Source organism: Gobio gobio, assembly GCF_949357685.1.
Source record: "Gobio gobio genome assembly, chromosome: 13".
NCBI lineage: Eukaryota > Metazoa > Chordata > Actinopteri > Cypriniformes > Gobionidae > Gobio > Gobio gobio.
In genome coordinates this window covers 7,531,237-7,553,736 of record NC_137106.1, presented here as the reverse complement: position 1 = coordinate 7,553,736, position 22,500 = coordinate 7,531,237, and the positions used below count along the sequence as shown (strand labels likewise).

Sequence of the window (22,500 nt, the reverse complement as noted above, 5' to 3'; positions counted from 1 at the left end):
GCTGCTTGCAGCTATATTTCCTATTATAACTGTTATACTATATACATTTTTATTTTATTCACTTACGAATATTTTAACTTAATTTCTGTGTAAAGCACTTTGAATTGCCACTGTGTATGAAATGTGCCATACAAATAAACTTGCCTTGCCTTGCCATAGCATACAGCTACCCTTTTAGCTTAGTTTATACACCACGGTTGCACATACCCTACATCTTAAAAGCCCCGCTTTAATGTTTATACAATTAAAAAAAAATCCTGTTGTATTTTTGTTCACCTGTTCTGTATATTGTTTTTTTTATTCTTTATTATTTACATTTTTAGGTACATTACTATGTTATGATTTTGTATTGGTATTATTACTTAGTTTATCAATTGAAGTAATTTACAATATGTTAGGCATGTTATGGCTCCCATTATAGCAATCAATACATATTTCAAACTAGAGGAGTAAAGTTTGTAAACAAACTTTGAAGTTGGCTTGAGAAAGCTTGAAAAGTACTTGAGGTGGTTGCTAGGGTGTTACTATGCGGTTGCTAAGGTACTCAGGGTGGTTGCTAGGTTGTTGCTATGTGGTTGCTAGGGTACTCTGAGTGGTTCTTGTTGTTTTGTGTGTACTTAGTATGACAATGAATTCATAGTTTATTTTTAAACAATAGCTTGTCCAGAACCATGTATTATGAATGATTGTATTATATTCTGAATCGATTTCTATTTAAACGAAACATTGCGATAACAGCTTTTGATCAGGCATTTAAAACCGCTACCACGTTGGGTCCTAAGCGGACACTATTTCACAGGGGGACAGGATTTCTCATGACACCGGAGTATCCAAAGCAGGAGCTGTAAAGGCTCCGCACTCTTCTGGAAAGGGACGGGGAGCAGCAGCTCATTTGCATTTGAAGGGACACACACAAAAACTAAATTCGACACAAAATTAATTCGACTATATTGTATTTGCTCAGAAATTAAGAACAGATACATAGGAAGAACATCACCTTAAAATGCTATCAAATATAAGAGAAAGTTCCTGTGCTCATTTTAGTGGCCTTGAGCTTTTCATGCCTGCCACACTTATTCTCCTGATTAGTTGTGTTCTCCATGTACTGTACTATGTAATATAACTGTGAATAAAAACTCTTTTGTTCTGCTGATCTGATCATGTTCTGTTTGTTGTTCCTGTCAGGTCCGAGAGCTTGTGGTTCCAGGTCATAGGCGCGTTCTGAAGGACGTCCTGCCTTTCTCTGCGTTCCTTACGGACTCTTTTGGGCGAAGGCATAATTACCTTCGCATCTCCGTCACAGAGAAATGCAACCTCCGCTGTAAGTCTCTTAAAGGGTAACTAAACCCTAAACCAACTTTTTTTAGTTAATGATCTGTAATAATGGGGCTTTATTAATGCTGTTCATTGATTCGAGTAAATGTTTTGACATTTGAGTATAAAGTGTTTTAATTCTATAAAATATCGTGTAAAACCGCCAAAGTGCTGCCCTCTTAAGGTTGAACGGTGGCTACTGCAGTTGAATTTTCCTATTGGACGTTGTGGTACATCGTGACGTAGGATGGTACCTCTAACGGCTCTCTATCCGCGCCCCTGGCACGAGCTCACCACGCCCTCAGAAATGTTTCCCCCAATCACACGATGAGAACGGCTTCACTCCAGTATGAACTGTCATGTTACATGAAGTAAACATTATGAATGAAACTCACTTGACACTTGCTTTAACATTGTATTGAAGAAAATACGGTTAAATAATGCAGTTGTCAGTACACGTCAGGCTTTTCTTGCGATATTATTGCCGCCCGTCATGTGTACAGATAATTTTCATACATGAGACGCGCTTTCAAACCCTGACACGCAAGTGGTTGCCGCGGACGCGGATAGATTAGGTCAGTTCTCTTGCGCGGCTGCTTCACTAGCATCGTCTGCATCGGGAGTTAACGCAGTTTGAGCCAGCGGCTCGCATTGATAAGGCTCCGGGTTTGTGTCTGTTACAGACAATCCACCCTCCTCCACTTCAGGTGAAGGTAGAAGAAATGACCGCTCTGTTGCAAAGCTGGCGTCACTTCAGTCATTCTCCATCTTTGCGACTCGCGAGTCAGACAGCTGTCAAACAACCCGTCCCTGAGGGTCTCAGGTGCACGCCCTCCGCTCAGCCCCGCCCTCGGTTCGTCCCCTCTGTGTCCGCCGGGCTCTGCCCACTTTTCCAGCATTTTTTGAAAATTACCAGTGGGTGGAGTTAAGCTCTAAGCAGGGGTTTAGTTACCCTTTAAATACTGTATGCTTTGTAAAAAGACATCAGCTTCATGAATATGCAAATTAGTCTCCGCCTCCACTCAATCACACCTGATCCACTCGCTTAAAGGGTAACCTTAGTGATTTAGCATTAAGTTTTGTATTTAAACTGGGTCATTTATGTAGTAGAAATGTGAAATTATTTTTGAATTTGGTGCCTTCTAGACTGAGAAAAGACAGAAAATGTATTTTTGTCTCGTGGATGAAAGACAACAACTCCCAGAATGCACTTGCTTCACTGCCCTACGAGGCCACTCCGTACATCGTCGTTTTGATCTTCATAGTAATACAATCATTTCGTTCAGTTAGAGAATAAACACTACAATTAAAAACTGAACGCGTGATTTCAATTAAATTTGATTGAGCCGAACGAAAGTCACTGCACAGACGCAGAAGTGTCAGATTCATTCATCACAAAGAGCTGAGGTAACGTTAAGCGCCAGTCTGGCAAGTTTTCAGATCGCATATGGAAGCTAAACTATCACAGGAATTCATAAAAAGTTGAAACACTCACTTTACTCTGTATCGGTCCGTTATTATGATTGTCCGTGCGTGAGATCTCTCCCCTATGGGCGGGTTGATAACATGCGGAACAGCTCCTTCTAGTGGCTGTAGTCTTTGCCTCTGGCCAAAAAAATCCTCGGATGACGCAAAATGACGATATTTGCGTCATCAGAAGATTTTTACCAGAAATAAAATGCATAATTCTCTCGTCTCAGGGGGATATGTGGGGGGAAAGTACCATAATTTGAATATACTACTGGGTTTCTACTGATACAAAGCCTAATGCTAAATCACTAAAGTTACCCTTTAACTTTATTAAACGCTACACAATGGACATGTTGGTTTAATTCCGCCATATTTTTCAACCAGAACCTGATTCAGAAGTGGAAGAGTGAATTATACAGGCTCGTCTACAAGTCGATGTATCAGACTGGTAATGCGTTTTATGCATCGCATCGGACACATAACGGTAATTAATATGATTAACCTCTGAAGCTCTGGTACCATTTTTGGGATTTCCGTCTGGATTTGGCCTACCCAAATGGAAATGCTTCCCATACCCACATACAGTGGTCCCTAAATACGCAATTTTGGTGTCATTTTACAGGAAACCCTATGAAGTTTCATAAAACACTGCTAAAAGTGATAAACATATAAGTATATGTTGTCTAAGCTGTAATAATGTTAAAAAAACATTAACCCCCCCCCCAAAAAAGAGACACTTTGTTATTTCTTGGTTATAAATTCAGTTTTGAAAGTGTGTAACTCAGGCCCTGTGTGCTCTAGCACCCTGCAGACAGATGGGCTGTTTCCACTAGATTTCTGAAAATCGAGAAAAACATAAAAAAGGTAACATTCCTCCATTTAGATTCATTTGAATAAATCTTGCATACAGACAAAAATCTTTTTTCCACTATTTTCTGGAATATAGTGGAAACAGCCCAAACTGTCTGCAGAATTTTGAATTTAGAGACCACTGTATGTGGGTATGGGAAGCTTTTCCATTTGGGTATGCCAAATCCAGGCGGAAATTGAACCATTAATACCATTAATTACAGAGTAATTTAGTGTAAATAAGTTACTTTGTGTAAAACAAAAACGCATCATGCCAAAGTGATGCATGTCTGCAGAAATTAGAGACTCTAAGCTTTCAAATGGTACCACATATGAGGTCAGAGCTCCTCCACAGACATTTACAATACAGTACAGGGTCCGCAGAGTTTAAGAGGTTAGCCTTTAGTTTGACTGTTATCAAACAACTAATAATGTGCTGCTATTATGTTATACAAACCATGTTTGTCATCTCAGAGTCAGACAGATGCCCTCTAACAATCAGTATCCTTAGAAACGCTTTGAACATCTTAGACATCAGTGGATAAAAACATATAGGTCATCATAATATACATCATATACATAGAAGAGGTACTTAATTTTTTTTAATGAAGATAAAACTGTAAGTTTGTTAAAAGGGTGTTTGATTATGATTTCACTTTTTTAACTTCAGTTAATGTGTAATGTTGCTGTTTGAGCATAAACAACACCTGCAAAGTTACGACGCTCAAAGTTCAAAGCAAAGGGAGATATTTTCTTTTAAAGAAATCTCTTTTTAAGGACTACAACTTACGGCTGGTTGGGACTACACAAGCTTCCTCCCGGGTTAGTGACATCACTTTGTACATAAACCCCGCCCCCAGGAACATGCAACAAAGGGGGTGAGGTCATGTTGCACCCATCTTTTCACTTTTATTGCAATACCGTACATAACACAAATGCAATAGCATGTCATAAAAGCAAGATGACAACATAAGTTATAACCGTAATTAAACTAAACCTTTTATGTTCAAACCGGAGTCAGACAATGATGAATGACACATGACGTTTCTGAACGGTTAGTTGATGAATTTATGCAGCTGATGTGGAGTTAACTATCATCAAGTCATTGATTGGCATATTCTGTCATGATAATCTATAAATCACTCGTCTGGGAACTGTTGTAAGACGCACAGAGCCAGAGAATATATGAGGGCTTGAGACGAAGAACCATATAAGTCCATATTTGCAAATTTTGAATAATACATTTTTTTTATTTGGATTCTGAATATTATATGTATTTTTTTTTTTTTTACTTGAAGATAGACAACAAAAGCTTCCCAATTCTAATGAGATAATATTTTTTAGTATCAATATTAAAAATAAAAAGTTAGAGTAATTTACATTTCTGGAATGTGGAAGAACAGTATATGTCCAGTTAATGTGGAATAACAGTATAAGTCCAATTCATCCTATCATTTTAAGCCACTGGAGATTTGATTGCTTTATCTTAGTTTTAATACAGTAACAGAACCTTAAAGAAAATATTAAGCATTTCTTTCTTTCAATTTCTTTTATTTTTTTGCCAACGTAAATCACAGAACAAAAACACGGACAATACGGTACGAACAATGAACAATACATAGGCCTACTTATAGTACAAAAAATAAACATCAGTACAAACAATAAACCGTACATACAATAAACAATACATACAAACAATAAACAACAGTAATAACAGTAAACAATACATATTTACAATACATACATCATCATCATTCCATGCTATAGTTCCATATGCTAGTTTACATATACATCTTCTTTTTTGTTCCTTTAACTTTTATAATACATTTCATAAATAATCACCCCATTCATTCATTTACTAAATAAATAAATACCTATATATTCCTATTATACAACATAAGATAAGGCATACAAGATAAGCTACAACTACTTTTATGATTACTTTTACACAATATACACAATATACCCCACCTTACCCTGCACATGACCTACCAGGCTACTCTTCACATTCTAATGTCCCATAAAATGCTTGGGCCTCCGCTGGCATGTAGGCTAGCATTTTCATAAGGTCACGGTGCTTCTCCTTCTTGACGGGCAGAGGGTCCTCGTAAGCACGAGCATACGTGGTGGAGAACAAGGGAGCTGGAGGTGGTTGATTCTTCCTCTGTTTGGTGATCAGCCAGGTCTTCCATCCCTCGTAAAGGCTGTGGCTCCCTTTTGTGTGGACACACCATGGATCAGCAGCTGAAATCATGATTCAACAAGAAATTCAATAAAGATTCTTCCTTCACGCACATATCCCTAACACTGTTAATCTCAGAAAACCAGTTTAGTTTTAGTTTAGTTCTTCGGTTTTTTACCTGTCACTTTCAACCACATCATGGATGTGATTAGGAGGCCAGGTGGACGCTTTAATGTTGCATCAGGAAGCTGCCTGAAGTCCGCACATTTCATCTCAGTTACTTTAAATGGATGCTGCTGCCTGGCTCCACGGATCATCTCGGCAACATCGCTGGGGGTGTGGAGTGTGGACACCTTACGCCTCTTGTCCAGCGTGGCAAATGAACGGTCACAGGGAAGGAAGGAGTGACCAGACACCATGAACTTCTGCTCTATCTGACTGAAGTACCTTCTAGATACGAGCAGGGCCATGAGGTTTAGGACTCGCCAGTTGTTGTTCTGCCCACAGCATCGGTCACTATAGATGATGAGCTTCCGTTCCTTTGCCTGGACTAGGGGAGCGAAAGATGTTTCTGCCCACTTCAAAAGACAGCTTGCCACCTCGATGGAACCTCTGTGAGCGATGCCCTCATGCCAGAGGCACATTGTAGGAGGATCGTCAGTGCCCATCTCCTGGATACAGAGGTTGTAGTTGGCCAGCTGCCGTTGATAGTACACGTTGGAGTGTGTCAGGTTTGGCGTGAACACTACCCCCTGCATGTCGATACAAATGACATGGCAGTCATCATTGGCTTTGGCCCAATCTGTGTCAGCCTGCAACTGTGTGTACGCTTTTTCAGCTTTCCGGTGGTGAAGCTCACTCTCGGCTGCGATCTTCAACCTTTCTCCATCTGTTGTAGCAGCTGTTAATTTTGAGAACAGGGCGTCACATTTCGCACAAGTGTCACTTCTTGGCTGCCCAAAACTGAGGTTCTGCTGCTTGAAGATGTCCCTATAGAGCCAGAACTTTGCAGTGGATGCTGGATTGTTTTCCTTGTACAGGCGGAACATGCGGAGCAGGTTTAAATCAGGCCTCAGGTACTCCCTCTCCACATCTCCCTTCAACCGTGAGTAGTGGTTCGGTTGGCGTGGGAAGCTCAGGATATGCTCTCTTATCCCCTCTCTCACTGCAGGATGAATGCTATGAGGCATAAAAAATAAACAACACAACTCATGAACACGGGAAATATAATAAACTATGCTGGTCTGTTTTGCAAAATTGCATTGTTTCTTTGACATTAAATTATAGGATTTTGTTTTTCACATACAGTCATTAAAGGGATACTTCAGGATTTAGCATTAAGCTTTGTATCAGTAGAAAACCTGTAGTATTTTCGAATTACCGTGCTTTCCTCCCTCATGTCCCCCTGAGACGAGAGATTTATGTATTTTTTGTCTGGAAAAAATCCTGCGATGACGCAAAAATCGTCATTGTTTACATGCACATCTTTTGTTCAAATCTAACTGAATTTATTACGATTTGTGAATCTGAATGTAGTGTTTACATGAACGCTAACCAAGTGATCAGTTGATGTGCATTCTCCTCCGTGAGAGATGGCCTACGAGACCAGTGCGTCTCTGTGTCCCAGTGCATTCTGGGAGTTGTTGTCTTTCATCCCCATAAATCAAAAATTAATTTTCTGACTTTTCTCAGTCTAGAAGGCTCCAAATTAAAAAATAATTTTACATTTCTACTACATAAATGACCCATTTTAAATACACATTAATCTTTCCTGAGGTGAAGTTTTTTTTGTTTTTTTTTACTTACCTGTTCTTATGTTTTCCTCTGAAGTCCTCTAATGGAGACCTGACTTTAGCTACCTGCTCTGTTCCCTCAGACTGACTGCCTAACTTTTCTTGAATAACCTTTTCAAAGATATGTAACTTTAAATAAATATGTTATGGACAATGTATCTAATTAAAATCATGCATGTAATGAAAAGTTAAACGGAAAACGCTAGGCTATAGAAAACTTGCCTGTAGGCGACTGTTGGTCAGTTGAAAGACGGACATAAATGTAAGCTTACAAACAGCAAGTCTTTGGCCTCCTTGTTGCACATTGTACTTGAAGGTGTACTTCCTCTTAGTATTCTCAGTGTCAGGCCCATGTGGTCGTCTGCGACTCACCTTGTGCTAGAAGTAAAAAGAAAAAAAAATAAATTTACCATAGCGTAGCAGGCTAGCCGTCGTATGCTGTCAAGTTAAGGTCATTAAGTATGTGAGTAGGCTTTGGTTAGGAGAATGAATAAGCCATGTGTGTGCCTTTTAGAGCATCAAAGCGCTGTGGTCTTTAATGCACTTGGTGGCCTACTTGATGCTGGTCATCCTTCATCCATCCTCACAAAATGTAACATTTACAGTGATCAAGCACATGTGCAGTCTTAGTGAATTGAAGGCATACAGTAGTATTCAATTCACTGGTTATTTCATGGGCCTACATTGTAATGCATTGCATACTGTTGACATGATATGGTCATGAATTGCTTAAGTTAGCCTACCTGCTCCAAACCAGAGAGAATGATAGCCTGCTGCCTCTCATAAGAGACAGCATAAAACTCTGTGAAGAGCTGGAGTTTTCGTTCATCTGTTAGGCTTGAACACTGCCTGGGACACGTCTCCTTACACACCTTGCCCTTAACAGAAACAAAGTCACATTAGCGTTTTTTTTTATTTTTTTTTAGCTATAAAAACTAGAGCTATTAGCAGCTATTAAGGTTACTTGCTAGAATATCAGCTTACACAATCAATGCATTTTTTTTTTTTATTATTACCTTTTTTAAATTTATTTTTATTATTTATTAAATAACAAGTAACAAACATAACATAGCATACAATATTACAAAACAACGTGTTGCATTAAATGGTAACGTTAACGGGATACAAAAATTAGCCTATATCAAAATATTTTAAACACGTCAATGACTTTTTATTTTATTTTTTTTACCAATTTCAGTGAAGACATAAAGCAATCAAATTCTACTCTAAACATCTTAAAGATTGGGGATGAATTTACATAATAATATTTACATATTATGTTTGTTTATGTATACAATTCTGCCAGCAGTAACGTTACGTATAACACAATCTATGAATGACGCAGCTGAGCTGGTGTTAGAGACGCACCTAAAGCGTTTCGATTCATTTCTCCGTGGTTATAAGGAGTACAGACATGTTTAAAACGTCCCCTGAATCCTAATTTTCTCAGCTTTCATTTCGACCCATTCATGAAATGATCCTTTAAACAGAGTGAGCTATATGAACTGTAGTAGACAGAGCCTACACGCCCCTCTGACTGTAACCGCTAACTTTAGGTAACGTTAGATACTTTGTATACGGGTTTTCACTCACCTCTTTTGGTGGACTTTTTCCTTGTTTTTGCTCTCCTCTCCGGTTCACATAGGGTTTCCCAGCATTCCTCAAATACTTCCTTGCTCTGTCCTTCCATTCATTCACGTTCGCTCTCCTTTTTTTGCCGAGGTTTTGCCTATTAATGTCCGCAGCGGACATGAAAGCAGCCGGCGTCTCCATTTTTCGTTAGTGGACATAAACGTTTTTTCCGCGTGAGACTATTTTAAATTTTAAAATACAGAGTTTTGGTCGCGCGAACACCCCCCAGAGTGATTCTGTATACAAAGTGGCACACATACATTCAAGTCACATGGTTATCTCAATTTTTGTTTTTTTGGACTAATATGGTTGTTCGTCGCATGAACACATATGCTGTATGAAGATTGAACAGGTATGGCTGAACAGTTTCGGACATTTTCAATGCGTAATTTCAGAGGTAATCGGAGCTGCTAACACGAGCTCTTGAAGCTCCGCTCTCTTCCTGAAAGGGGGCCGGGAACAGCAGCTCATTTGCATTTAAAGGGATACACACAAAAATGTTCCCCCTCAAAAAAGTGACAATTTTAACAAGCTATAAAACATGATCTGTGGGGTATTTTGAGATAAAACTTCCCATACACACTCTGGGGACATCAGAAACTTCACATCTGGTAAAAAGGGCCATTAAAGGACAGTCAAAAGACACATCATTAATTTTTTTCAGATTAAAAAAAACAAAACAAAAAGTGATAGAACCATTTAAACTAAATTGTTACACCTTTTGCATTTGGGTCTGTTTTGATCCTGAAAGTGAACTGAATTCGTTTTTTACATCTCCGTTAGATTTGTCTCAAATGACTTCTGTAAAAGCAGTCCTTCCAGAAAAATGCGGCTTTTTTTGTGATTGTTGCGGGCAAAAATCCTTGATTATGCGGCACGTTTTCTTAAAAAATGCGATGAAAAATGCGGGATATTTATGCAATTTTATGCGATAAAATTGCGGGAACTTGCAAAAACTGCGGTTTGATGAGAAAGAGAAAAAAAGCACTACATCACAGAAAGTGCTGGAATATTTAAGTTCTCATCTTGTTTTATTGAAGACCTTAATAATGGCTCAAATTTACAAAACATTTAGTCAATCAAGTTCTGTAGCTTTACAAAAGGAATATGCTACAACTTCTGAAAAAATTAATAAATAACTTCCTGTTTTACAGATGTCGCTATACAAAACAGACATTTGAGTGCTTCCAATGCACAAAGTGCAATCTCTTAAAGGGTTAGTTCACCTAAAAATGAAAATTCTGTCATTAATGACTTCCCTTTATGTTGTTGGACACAAATTAAGATATTTTAGTTGAATTCCGATGGCTCAGAAAGGCCTCCATTGGCACAATGTACACTCTCAAGACCCATAAAAGGTAGCCTACTAAAGACGTCGTTACAAAGTCCATCTCATTACAGTGGTTCTACAATAACTTTATGAAGCGACGATAATAGTTATTGTGTGCAAAAAAACCTAAATAACGACTTATATAGTGATGACTGATTTCAAAACACAGCATCATGATGCTATGAATCATCGAGTCGATTCATGATTCGGATCGCGTGTCAAACTGCTGAAATACGTGACTTTGGCGATCCAACCCGCTGAATCGACTCATTGATTCATAACGCTTCAAACCGCTGAATCAACTCATTGATTCATAACGCTTCAAACCGCTGAATCGACTCATTGATTCATAACGCTTCAAACCGCTGAATCAACTCATTGATTCATAACGCTTCAAACCGCTGAATCGACTCATTGATTCATAACGCTTCAAAGCTGTGTTTTGAAATCAGTCAGCACACAGGGAAACTGCTTTGCTCTTTTGCTGTTATTTTTGTTGGCCAATGGGAGTTTGTGCTTCATCATGGTTTCACCGGTATCTATGGTTTCTCCACGGGGTTTGAAGCTTTTCGATGACGTTCGCGTCGGGTAATCACGTCACTTCAAAACGTTCCCATGGCAATAGGCGGAAATGGCGGCTCTTGTGTGAAGTAAACGAAAATTTTTCAACTTTCTGCTAATATATATGACTTTTTTTGCAACGAAAATGCGGGGATTATGAAATCATGATAGCCCCGCATATTTTGCACGCGGAAATAGGCAATTTATGCGGCAAAAATGCGGCCCCCGCATGAATATGCGGACTTATGCGTTAAATCACGCGATCGCATAATCGCGTTTTTCTGGAGGGACTGTAAAAGGCATTCATCCTCTTTCCTACACTCACACACACATTTTTTCCTTTCCACTTCTTCTATTCCTTCTGCATTTTGTTTATAAATATGCTTGTGCAAGCACACAATAATTCTGAAATTAACCAGATTAATGTCTTAATGTGTTCATAGACCAGATAGTCTTAATTTGAAAAAAAGAAAGTTGAGGGTTTGGAAAAGGAAAAAGTCCACATTTCACTTCTCTGAGTTACTATTGATGAACCTTTGCAGCATGAAAAGGACATTCCAGCTGCTTATCATTATATTTTTCATATGATAGTAAAAGTTTATGTAAGTAAAATGTAATATATTTTGTTTTCAAAAACATTTCAGTGTAATATTGATGCTGTTTTTAGTGTTGTTTTGTTAGGATAAGTATATGTAGGTTTCATAAATGTAGACTGTTTTGAGCAGTCACGAGTTATAAGTTTCAAATTAATTAATCCATTGATGTCAATGGAGTTCATACTGGTAATTCTCATATTAAATGTTCTAATAAATGTAATCTAATGATAAATTGAAATACAATTCTCATAAATATTGATTAAAAATATATTTTCATGCAAAAAAAATTTGAATTTAAGTGATCAGATGTAACGTTAATTAAACTTCGATCCATGAACATGATTTCTGCCTGAGTCCCGATTTCCACCGGCGGTGGAGGTAACGACGACAACTCGCATGATTTCACGCTCCTTCACGGCATCATCAAGCTCATAATAATCTTTGTTATTGTTTTGTATAAGTGACCTCTAGTGGCGAAACTTACATACTGTCCCTTCAAGACAAGGGTTAAGAATCCATAATGATTAGTGTCTCTATTTCTCAGGTCAGTACTGTATGCCACAAGAAGGGGTAAAGCTCAGCCCTCGCTCTCAGCTGCTAACAACAGAGGAGTTGCTGACGTTAGCCCGACTCTTCGTTCTGGAGGGGGTGAGCAAGATACGGCTGACTGGAGGAGAACCTCTCATTCGCCCAGATGTTCTGCATATAATAGGTACTTTTTACACCTTTTGTTAGTTTTGTAAATGCTAACTTTGAATCATAACACAGTAGTGATATAGAGACATCTCGAAATTTGCATCTTATGTTGCATGTCGGAATGTCTGCAATTACGAAAGGACAATCAGTTCATACGTTTAATGTACAGTGGATATTTTAATTACTAAATGTAGAATTAAAGAGTTATTTTCTGTGGTCAGGTCATTTCACTGCTTGTCATTTTAAGTCAATATTACGGTGAGACTAGCACTTGATCATGTACCTTCGGCTAATTTTTCGTTTTTGTCTTTTTTCCCTTCTCATGAACATAAACTAATCTCGTGGTTTTTTTTCATATTTTTACTTTTGTTTTCATCACTTTGTTCTAATTCGCCAAATAGAAACACAGTAAAACCATAATAGATAAACAGCTTGAGTATTCAAACTCTACATGGGCGGGAAAGAAACTTTCCACTGATTGATCAACCAAACATCAAACCATGCCGTCATCAGTTGTTCCTCAGTTTTGCACAACAGAATAATAGTCATCTGCTGCTACAGTTGTGCTGACTCGTAAAGTGTCATGAAACCCCCCTGTTTTAGCTTGGTCGTTCACATCTCAGAGTTGAAAAAGACAAAAAAAAATGGGCGTGGATATATGTGGAAAATTGGGAGTGTATGATGGGAAGAAGGGAGAAAACAACCAATAAAACAGACCTACAACACACTCATTATCATTACATAAATGAATATTAAAATATGAGCAGAGAATAAAACAAACAAACACAACAGAATTGGGCAAATAAAGAATAAAGGCATGGTTACTTTTTTGCCTTTTAATTTTTGGTCTACATCGTCATCTGTGTATCAGAGTAATCCATCGTCATAGCGTTCATGATCAGACATACCGTTGTATCAGTGTCAAGTGTCCTTATTTAATTTGAAGAACACATGATGAAATATGTGCTGGTTCATGCTTTTGGAGCAGGAGAGTATATGAATTATGTCCTTAAAAAATTGTAAACGCTTGCTCCGGTCTGGATATGAACTGTGATCCGTGTTGCCAGTGTTGTTAAACTCATCGCGGCATTCCTTGCAGAAACCGCTCTCATGCGCGCTCCACCTGTTATTACAAATATATATATATATATATATATATATATTAGTTACTAGGATGCCACAATTCTCAATATAATATTGAACCGTTCTGTACGGCATTCACGGTTCAATACGCGCTTGTGAATTGCGTTTTTTTTTTTTTTTTTTAATCGTGTGTCTGTATATTAGATGTGTAGAGTTCTTAAATTGACAGTAGCAGCCTAGTGAACACGCAGTCCTTAAAGGGACAGTTCACCTCTAAAATTGTCATTTTTTACTCACTCTAATATTGTTTCAAACCTGTATTCATTTCTCGATGACAATATAACTATTATAACTATTCGATAACTATTTCTTTAATGTTAATAACAAAAGACAAAGAGAAAATCACTCACTGCTCTTGACTGAAAAATTATTACAGTAGCTAAGAATCAATGTATATTTTATAGTGAAGTCTATGTAGTGTTTTATTTTTACATTTATTCATTCAATGTCATACTTAAATGCTGCTGTACAGCTCTGAGCTGCCAGTGTTAATCTTTATATATATTTATTTTATATTATACAATACACTAGGAATGTGTACAAGTGTTTTTTTTTTAAGTAGCCTAAAGTTTTAAGTTTAAGTAATGTTTTTCAATTCTTTTAAGTAAAATAAAGAAAGAGTATTGCAATAAAAAAGTATTTTTTCTCCTTAACCTCTTGCTGTTCCTGTCACTTAAAAATAGAATAGCAAAAAAACTGATGTGACAAGCCATCAGAACCGAACCGAACCGAAAACCGTGGTTAAAAACTGAGGTATGTATAGAACCGTGGACTAACTGTATTGTTGCATCCCTAATAGTTACAGTCATATTTTCCATAAGGTTGGTTACCTTATCATGGAGAAAATGCAAACAGTACTTTTGAGCTACATACACTTATATGTCCAAACGCTGAAGAGGCAGACGTGAACAAACCGCGCCGGACCGGTCTTGTCACATTTTAATTCTACGCTGTAATGTGATCTTATGTGTAAAACAGTGCAGGGATTTGATTAAATGAGTTTATTCTCTGGAATGATACGGGGAAACTCATCACCACTTCAAATGAACGCACTTTCACTTTCTGTGACGTTAGTTCTGCTTTGCTTTTTAAACTGAAAGAACTGAATAGTTCAGAAAAACAACAAGAATAACCACCTTTTCCTTATTAATAAACATAATGAGTATTATTGTTGTTATCATTGACGTGCAACCTGTAAATATCTGTTAACATCTCAAAACATGTGTTTTTGACCCTTTTTAAGTGTTTATTACAACTACATCCCCTTTTTTAAAACTCAAAAAGATACTAGTCAGCACTTCACAACAATGTAAATGCATTGTCTAGTGCGTCATGCATCTTTTGCCAAAGATTTTGAGAGCTGGCCAGCTAAATAAAACGGGTGGTATGCCAAACAAGTAGACTAATGGGTAATGTGGGAGCAGATGTGAGGTACATTCATATTTCTGAAATAAACACTTAAGCACATGTAGTTAGCATTAGTGAACCTACACAGAAAAGAAAGGCTCTGCCCCGATACGGTTTGTGTCAAGCCATTAGTCTGGTTGTTTGACGAGATGAAATGTAGCTGCAGTAAACACTTTAAGAATCAGTACATCTGTAGCAGCGGATGACTTATTCTGTTGTGCGAAACTGAGGAACAACTCATGACGGCACGGTTTGATGTTTGGTTGAACAACCATGTAGAGATCGAATACTAGGGATGCTCCGATCGATCGGCCAGAGCTTTGAAGGCCGAAGTGGAGAAGGGTTCCATGTGAACAGCAGTTGAACATGGGTCAGTCGGACCTAAGGGATGGGCGAACTCCGTAGTGGCATCCAGTGCGGTAACACAAACGATCCTGGAGAAGCTGGCGAGAGCCTCGGGAAGAGTTCTCTTCTCTTTGTGAAGGGCAGGGCGCCCTGGAATGAGTTCGCCCCGAGAGAGGTGACCCACACCCTGGAAAGCGCAGCGGTTCAGGCGGCGTCCGGTGAGCTCTCGTCGGCCCATGACGCGTAGGGCGCCACAGTCATGTCATCGCCGGTGTGGAATTACTGTGACGTTTCGAGAAACAATGAAAAATTAGCTATTTGCCGTGTATGTTCCAAAGAAATCTCGCGTGGAGGAGCATTGTATTGGACACCAGACTTCTCTATTTTAGGAGATTTAAATGTTTATTTTGTCCTCAACATTTTACTATTGGACAATGTTTAAATAAACCTTGTGGGCTGGATCAGACTGCTCCATTTTTTTTCTTATATTAAAGGGTCACTTCAGTGGTTTAGCATTAGGCTTTGTATCAGTACAAAGAAACCCGGTAGTATATTCAAATTATGGTACTTTCCCCCCTCATATCCCCCTGAGACGAGAGAATTATGCATTTTATTTCTGGAAAAATTCCTCCGATGACGCAAATATCGTTATTTTGCGTCATTGGAGGATTTTTTGGCCAGAGGCAAAGACTACAGCCACTAGAAGGAGCTGTTCCGCATGTTATCAACCCGCCCATAGGGGAGAGATCTCACGCACAGAATGTAACGTTAAGACAGACGGCCGCACGGACAATCATAATAACGGAGCGATACAGAGTAACGTGAGTGTTTCAACTTTTTATGAATTCCTGTGATAGTTTAGCTTCCATATGCGATCTGAAAACATGCCAAACTGGCGCTTAACGTTACCTCAGCTCTGCTCAGCTCTTCGTGATGAATGAAATCTGACTCCTGCTGCGTCCGTGACGTGACTTTCGTTCGGCTCACTCACACTTTATTGAAAACACGCGTTCAGTTTTTAATTGTAGTGTTTATTCTCTAACTGAACGAAGTTATTGTATTACTATGAAGATCAAAACAACGGTGTACAGAGTGGCCTCGTAGGGCAGCGAAGCAAGTGCATTCTGGGAGTTGTTGTCTTTCATCCACATGAGACAAAAATACATTTTCTGTCTTTTCTCAGTCTAGAAGGCACCAAATTCAAAAATAATTTCACATTTCTACTACATAAATGACCCAGTTTAAATACAAAGCTTAATGCTAAATCACTGAGGTTACCCTTTAAGTATCCTGATATGCGTAGTAGGGGTGTAACGGTACACAAAACTGGCGGTTCGGTACGTACCTCTTTGAAGTCACAGTTCGGTACAGCAGTTTTACAAAATTGCTTTTCATTTATTTTTATTGAACCGTGCTTTACTGTCCTTGAATGAATTAAATTATAACTAAAAGTTTAAACTATATAGGGAGCCCTTACTTGCACATTCATATTAAAGGTTAACAACAGAGCCCAAACTATTAGCCTAAATTCAGTTGCTATTTATTTTTAGGTATAATAATCAACACTCAAATAACTCATTGTATGCAAACATGTAAACTATGTAAAATACCAATACATGTACCGTTACACCCCTAATGTGGCAGAAACCCCATTTTAAAGACATTAAAATGTTCACTGTATAATGAATCATTTTTGTGATTTATTTAGTAACCTGTTAAAACAGTAGTTACATAATTACCATAAAAATGTAACAAAAATATAATAAAGACAACATCTATAGGGATTTTTTTTATCTGAACAAAATGTTAACGGTGATCAGAGAGCTTACAAATCCGAAAGCGAAAGTGTGAATACAGAAATAAAAATATAAAAAACGACATGAGATTAGTTAGTTCATGAGAAGGGTCATATATTCGATAAATGAACGGTTTCTTCGTCTTCCCATTTTGAAGACAAAAACAATCAAATAAATAAATTATCCAAAGCTACACGGACCACGTACTGCATGTTTCGTGCTTATTGGCTAATATGCTGAAAAACAAGCATGACAAGGCGATGTTGCTGCCCGAAACGCTATTTAAACTTTGAATAGTTGACCGTTTCTGTCTTTTTCTTTCTGAAAGCGGAGTTGAGGAAGTTGGAGGGTCTGAAGACCATTGCAGTCACCACAAATGGCATGAATCTGAGCCGGCTGTTGCCCGGTTTGAAGAAAGCTGGAGTGGATCTACTCAACATCAGCCTAGACACCCTGGTCCCTGCCAAATTTGAGTTCATCGCCAGACGAAAAGGTGCAAGTTGCTGTTGATCAGTCACTGATTAAAGAAATATATGCATACAAACACCAAGCTCCAGAGCACAGAGAACACAGAGTTTGTACTCCTTCAGGAAATATGCAGATAGGTGCAGATAGACAGCATGAGGTGTCCTGATTGAAGGAAGGCAGACCATTGAAGGTGAATGTCTTGCAGCACAAAGGCAGATCATAGAGAGCAGTTTAGCTTCATTGTTGATCGCAAACATAGAAAATAATTAAAGGATTAGTTCACTTTAAAATGAAAATTACCCCATGATTTACTCTCCCTCAAGCCATCCTAGGTGTATATGACATTCTGATGAACACAGCCAGAGTTATATTAATAAATATCCTGATGCTTCCGAGCTTTATAATGGCAGTGAACAGGGGCAATGAGTTTGAAGCTCAAAAAAGCACATCCATCCATCATAAACATACTCCACATGGCTCCAGGGGCGTTAATAAAGGCCTTCTGAAGCGAAGTGATGCATTTGTGTAAGAAAAATATACACATTTAAAACTTTATAAAGTAAAATATCTAGCTTCCGCCAGAACACCTACTGTATTCAACTTACAAAAAAGCATAACTGACTCGACGAATCACTAGAACGAAGTGTAGGCGTTACAATTTCTGCGTGAGTTGAATACAAAGGCAGTCTGGCGTAAGATGGATATGGATTCGCTTCAGAAGGCCTTTATTAATCCCCGGAGCCGTGTGGAGAACATTTATTATGGAGGGATGTGGTTTTTAGTGCTCAATGGACCTCATTCACTGGCATTATAAAGCTTGGAAGAGCCAGGACATTTTGTAATTTAACTCTGATTGTATTTGTCTGAAACAAGAATGTCATGTACACCTAAGATGGCTTGAGGGTGAGTAAATCATGGGCTAATTTTCATTTTACAAAAGGATTATGAAGATGTACAGTCAGTGTAAGAGCTCCATGTTCTCATTTCAGAATCACAAAAACATTGCGGAAGAACAAAAGTGTAACTTCCATCAGTAGGGTTTCTTCCATAACTCTCTAGCCCAATTTAAGTCTTACATTATTGGGTCAAAATGTTCGTCTTGGCTAAATGAACATGTTCTAATCAGAAGCTGTCCAGTGAAACTTTTTGTCAGCCTTTGAGGGGTATTTGATGTTTTAAATACTTGGTTTATTAATGAATGGTTAAGCTGTATAATAGCAGTATTGTGACAACTAACTGACACAACTATGGTAAGATGCAAGCAACCATTCCAGAGACTATTGGACTGCCTATTCTTACTAGAAAATACATTGAAATATATGGATTTAGCTGTCACATATTTGTAAATGGTCTTGCCTTGAATATGCCTACAATACTTTCTAATTGATGCTCAATATTGTTACCACTTGTAGGCTTTCATAAAGTGATGGAAGGCATTGAAAAGGCTATTGAAATGGGCTACGATCCAGTCAAGGTAATGTAGTAATGATTTTGTAATCCCTTTTAATTGTATGAAATGATCCATGTTTAAGAAGGTTATAGCTTCAGAAACTTATTTTCAAAAGTAACCAAATTCTGGACTTCAGTGTTTATTAACTACATTTCTAACTACACCCAAACAGTTTGTTGTTAATATTCATTTTCTTAAAGGGATAGTTCACCCAAAAATTCTGTCATCATTTGCTCACCCTGTATGAATTTCTTTATTCTGCTGAACACAGAAGAAGATATTTTGAAGAATATTTGATGGACCCTATTGACTTCCATAGTATGGAAAAATAAAAAACTAATATATAACTATATAACTCTGTTCTCAGGTGAACTGTGTGGTCATGAGAGGTCTGAATGAAGACGAGTTGATTGACTTTGTGTCACTGACCGAGAGGAAACCATTGGATGTGAGATTCATTGAGTACATGCCTTTTGATGGTAAGATTATGTTAAAGTCACAGAGAGAATCTACATTGTACACTTGTTACAGGTTGTAGTATAATTGGCACTGTTGTAAAGGTCGCAGTTTCTGCCCCAGTTCTCTAATCGTATTAGTAGTGCAGATTATTCTCTTTCCAGGGTCAGTGAGACTCATAACACATGTAACACAGTTCACATTCTGGTCAAGAACCATTTAACTCATATTCTTTCAATACTAAATTGCTTCAACAATGTGTACAAACAACAAGTTTCAACTGCTCTTACTGGATGACAATGACAATGAAGAGATTTGAGACAAATTCGTTAGATTTGTCTTTGTGTGCCAGGAAGAGATTGATTCTCTGGAGTCAGTAGCAGAAGCTGTTATGCTGTCAGTGTTTGAGGTTGTTGCCCTGAGGGTCAATTATACAGCAATCACTCCAATAGCAAACTGATTAGATACTGTGATCAATTCAGCGTTTGTGAGATGTGCAAACAATGACTCCTCTAATCTCACTCCACACAAAGTGAAACCAGGAATGACTACATAGACTCTAATTTCAGCAACAAACTTGTTTTGAACTATTGTATTTTTGTTGTATGGTTTAGAAAGGTTGAGATAAGCACTGGGGGGGGAAATATCATCAAACTGTGACATTTTCGATTCATTTTCTTTCTTGTTTTGTAGTTGCAGTTGTAGTGAAACACTCCAAGTTTAAGTTAAATATTAATATCTCTTCACAAGGGTGGGCTTTAAAAAAAAATACAGGGTCATTTCATATCAACCAAGCAAATTTAGGAAACTTCCCTGGCTAAAATGTTTTATTTTGTTCATATTTTTTTCCTGAACATAAATAGTGATGAAAGTCAAAATATTGAATGTTATAGATGTATATTTTTCACAAAGTAATCCACTGTTTAATGTAGAAATGGTTTCTCCAAACATGGATTAAATGGCAGATTATGTTCATTGTCATTTTGACCCTCCTCTACAAAACAGTGGATTACTCCATTAATACACATCCATGACATTCAATAATTTGACTCTCTCCTTCATTTATGTCTTTCACCAGAAAAGAAATGATCAAAATCTTAATGAACATAATCTGCCATTTAATCCATGTTTGGAGAAACCATTTCTACATTAAAAAAGTAAAGCAGTTGAATGTTGTTTAAGCAACTATTTTCATTTTGGCTGTATGTGTAGGCAACAGGTGGAACTTCAAGATGATGGTGAGCTTTCAGGAAATGCTGGACTGTATAAAGCAAAAATGGCCCAATCTGGAACCTGTGCCTGGAGAGGAAACCGACACAGCCAAGGTCAGCCCAGCTCCAGACTGCGAAATAAATCACTGGCCATGAATCGTTCTCAATGTTCAATTCTCATTGGAGCGAATGTGAAAATATTTTTGTTTTGGCTCATTGCTGAGGGTCAGTTTGCCATTAAGTTTTTGCAGCGTTACTGTGCAGTTATTATCTGTTGGTCTTGTAACTTTCTCATGTTATTAATAGGCCAAAAAGCAGAAACATTCCTTTTGTAATCTTGAATCATGAAGTATCAGCGGATAAGCCCTCGTGTGTGTATTGTGCACTCACAGGCGTTTCGAGTACCAGGATTTCGAGGCCAGATGGGCTTCATTACCTCCATGTCGGACCATTTCTGTGGTTCCTGTAACCGCCTGCGCATCACAGCCGATGGCAACCTTAAGGTACATGTTGTGTGTTTGATGTTCCTTACACACCCATATGCTTCTCATCGGTCTACTCAGTGTTGTTTTATATACGTGTCTTTGCATGCTATTAGGTTTGTTTGTTTGGGAATTCAGAGGTGTCTTTGAGGGATTTTCTGCGCTCCGGAGCACCTGAAGAGGAAATACTGCACATCATAGGGGCATCAGTCGGGAGGAAGAAGAAACAACATGCAGGTAAAGAAGACACACACACACACACACACACATACAGAGAGGCTGTGTCCAAAACCGCCCCCCCCTATACGCTTAAATAAGGCACTAATTGTGGGGACCGGTACTGTAGTGGTGTCTGAAACCATAGTGGATGTTATCAAGTGCACTCATTCAATCCCACAATGCAATAACGAGTGTACAACCAATGTACGCTCAATGACTAGAGAATACCCATAATGCACCATGAGTCAAATTAATTCCCACATCTGACCAGAAGATGGCGCCACAGCTGAATAAATCATCCATACATTTTCCAAACTGCTGGTTAGCCACATAATATCACACTGCAAAAAATGCTTTTCTTACTTAGTATTTTTGTCTTGTTTTCAGTCCAAATATCTAAAAATTCTCAAAACAAGAAGCATTTACTAGCCAAATAAAAATTATTGTCTTGTTTTTGGGGGAAAGAACTCAAAATTAAGGGAGTTTTTGCTTAAAATTAGCAAAATAATCTGCCAATGGGGTAAGCAAAAAAAAAAATCTTAATTCAAACAAAAAACAAGATTATTTTGCTTACCCCATTGGCAGATTATTTTGATTATTTTATGCAAAAAAATTTGAGTTATTTTCCCCCAAAACAAGACAAACTTCTGCTTGTCTAGTAAATGCTTCTTAATGTAAGATTTTTTTAGATATTTGGACTGAAAACAAGACAAAAATACTAAGTAAGAAAAGCATTTTTTGCAGTGTACAGATATAAATTCCTTTTTAGTTGATCGTTACATTGTTTAATTAAGGTTTATACATGCTAGTTTCCATGGCAGAGTTCAAGATGCATCTTTAATTACTACTGGAGCTGTCAGCTTGCTAAGAGCACAAACTATGCAAAAGCGGCAGCTCTTCCAGGACACTCAGGCTGAATCCGAAATCGCCCCCTATACCCTCAAATAGGGCATTATTTGAGGGGACAGCCATTTGTAGTGGTGTCTGAAACCATAGTGGAAGTTAATAAGTGCACTCAATCAATCCCACATTGCACCTCAGTAACAAGTGTCTGAATTCACTCACTTGTTCTCCTTCAATTGAACTATAGTAGTGGAGTA

The 22,500-nt window shown here is 38.1% G+C and overlaps 1 protein-coding gene across 3 annotated transcripts in view; it reads left to right on the top strand.

The window, feature by feature from the left end:
- The window catches only part of mocs1 (molybdenum cofactor synthesis 1), a 42,146-nt gene that overhangs the window by 7,632 nt on the left and 12,014 nt on the right, over positions 1-22,500 (top strand). For all 3 annotated transcript variants that reach the window (XR_013817715.1, XM_079832469.1, XM_079832470.1), the window contains exons 2-9: positions 1,186-1,321; positions 12,272-12,439; positions 17,443-17,607; positions 18,995-19,056; positions 19,400-19,511; positions 20,701-20,813; positions 21,092-21,202; positions 21,298-21,418. Coding sequence is in view for 2 of the 3 variants with exons in the window: in XM_079832469.1 (XP_079688595.1) it covers positions 1,186-1,321; positions 12,272-12,439; positions 17,443-17,607; positions 18,995-19,056; positions 19,400-19,511; positions 20,701-20,813; positions 21,092-21,202; positions 21,298-21,418 (988 nt within the window). In the remaining variant the exon portion in view is untranslated. The remainder of the gene's footprint in view (positions 1-1,185; positions 1,322-12,271; positions 12,440-17,442; positions 17,608-18,994; positions 19,057-19,399; positions 19,512-20,700; positions 20,814-21,091; positions 21,203-21,297; positions 21,419-22,500) is intronic.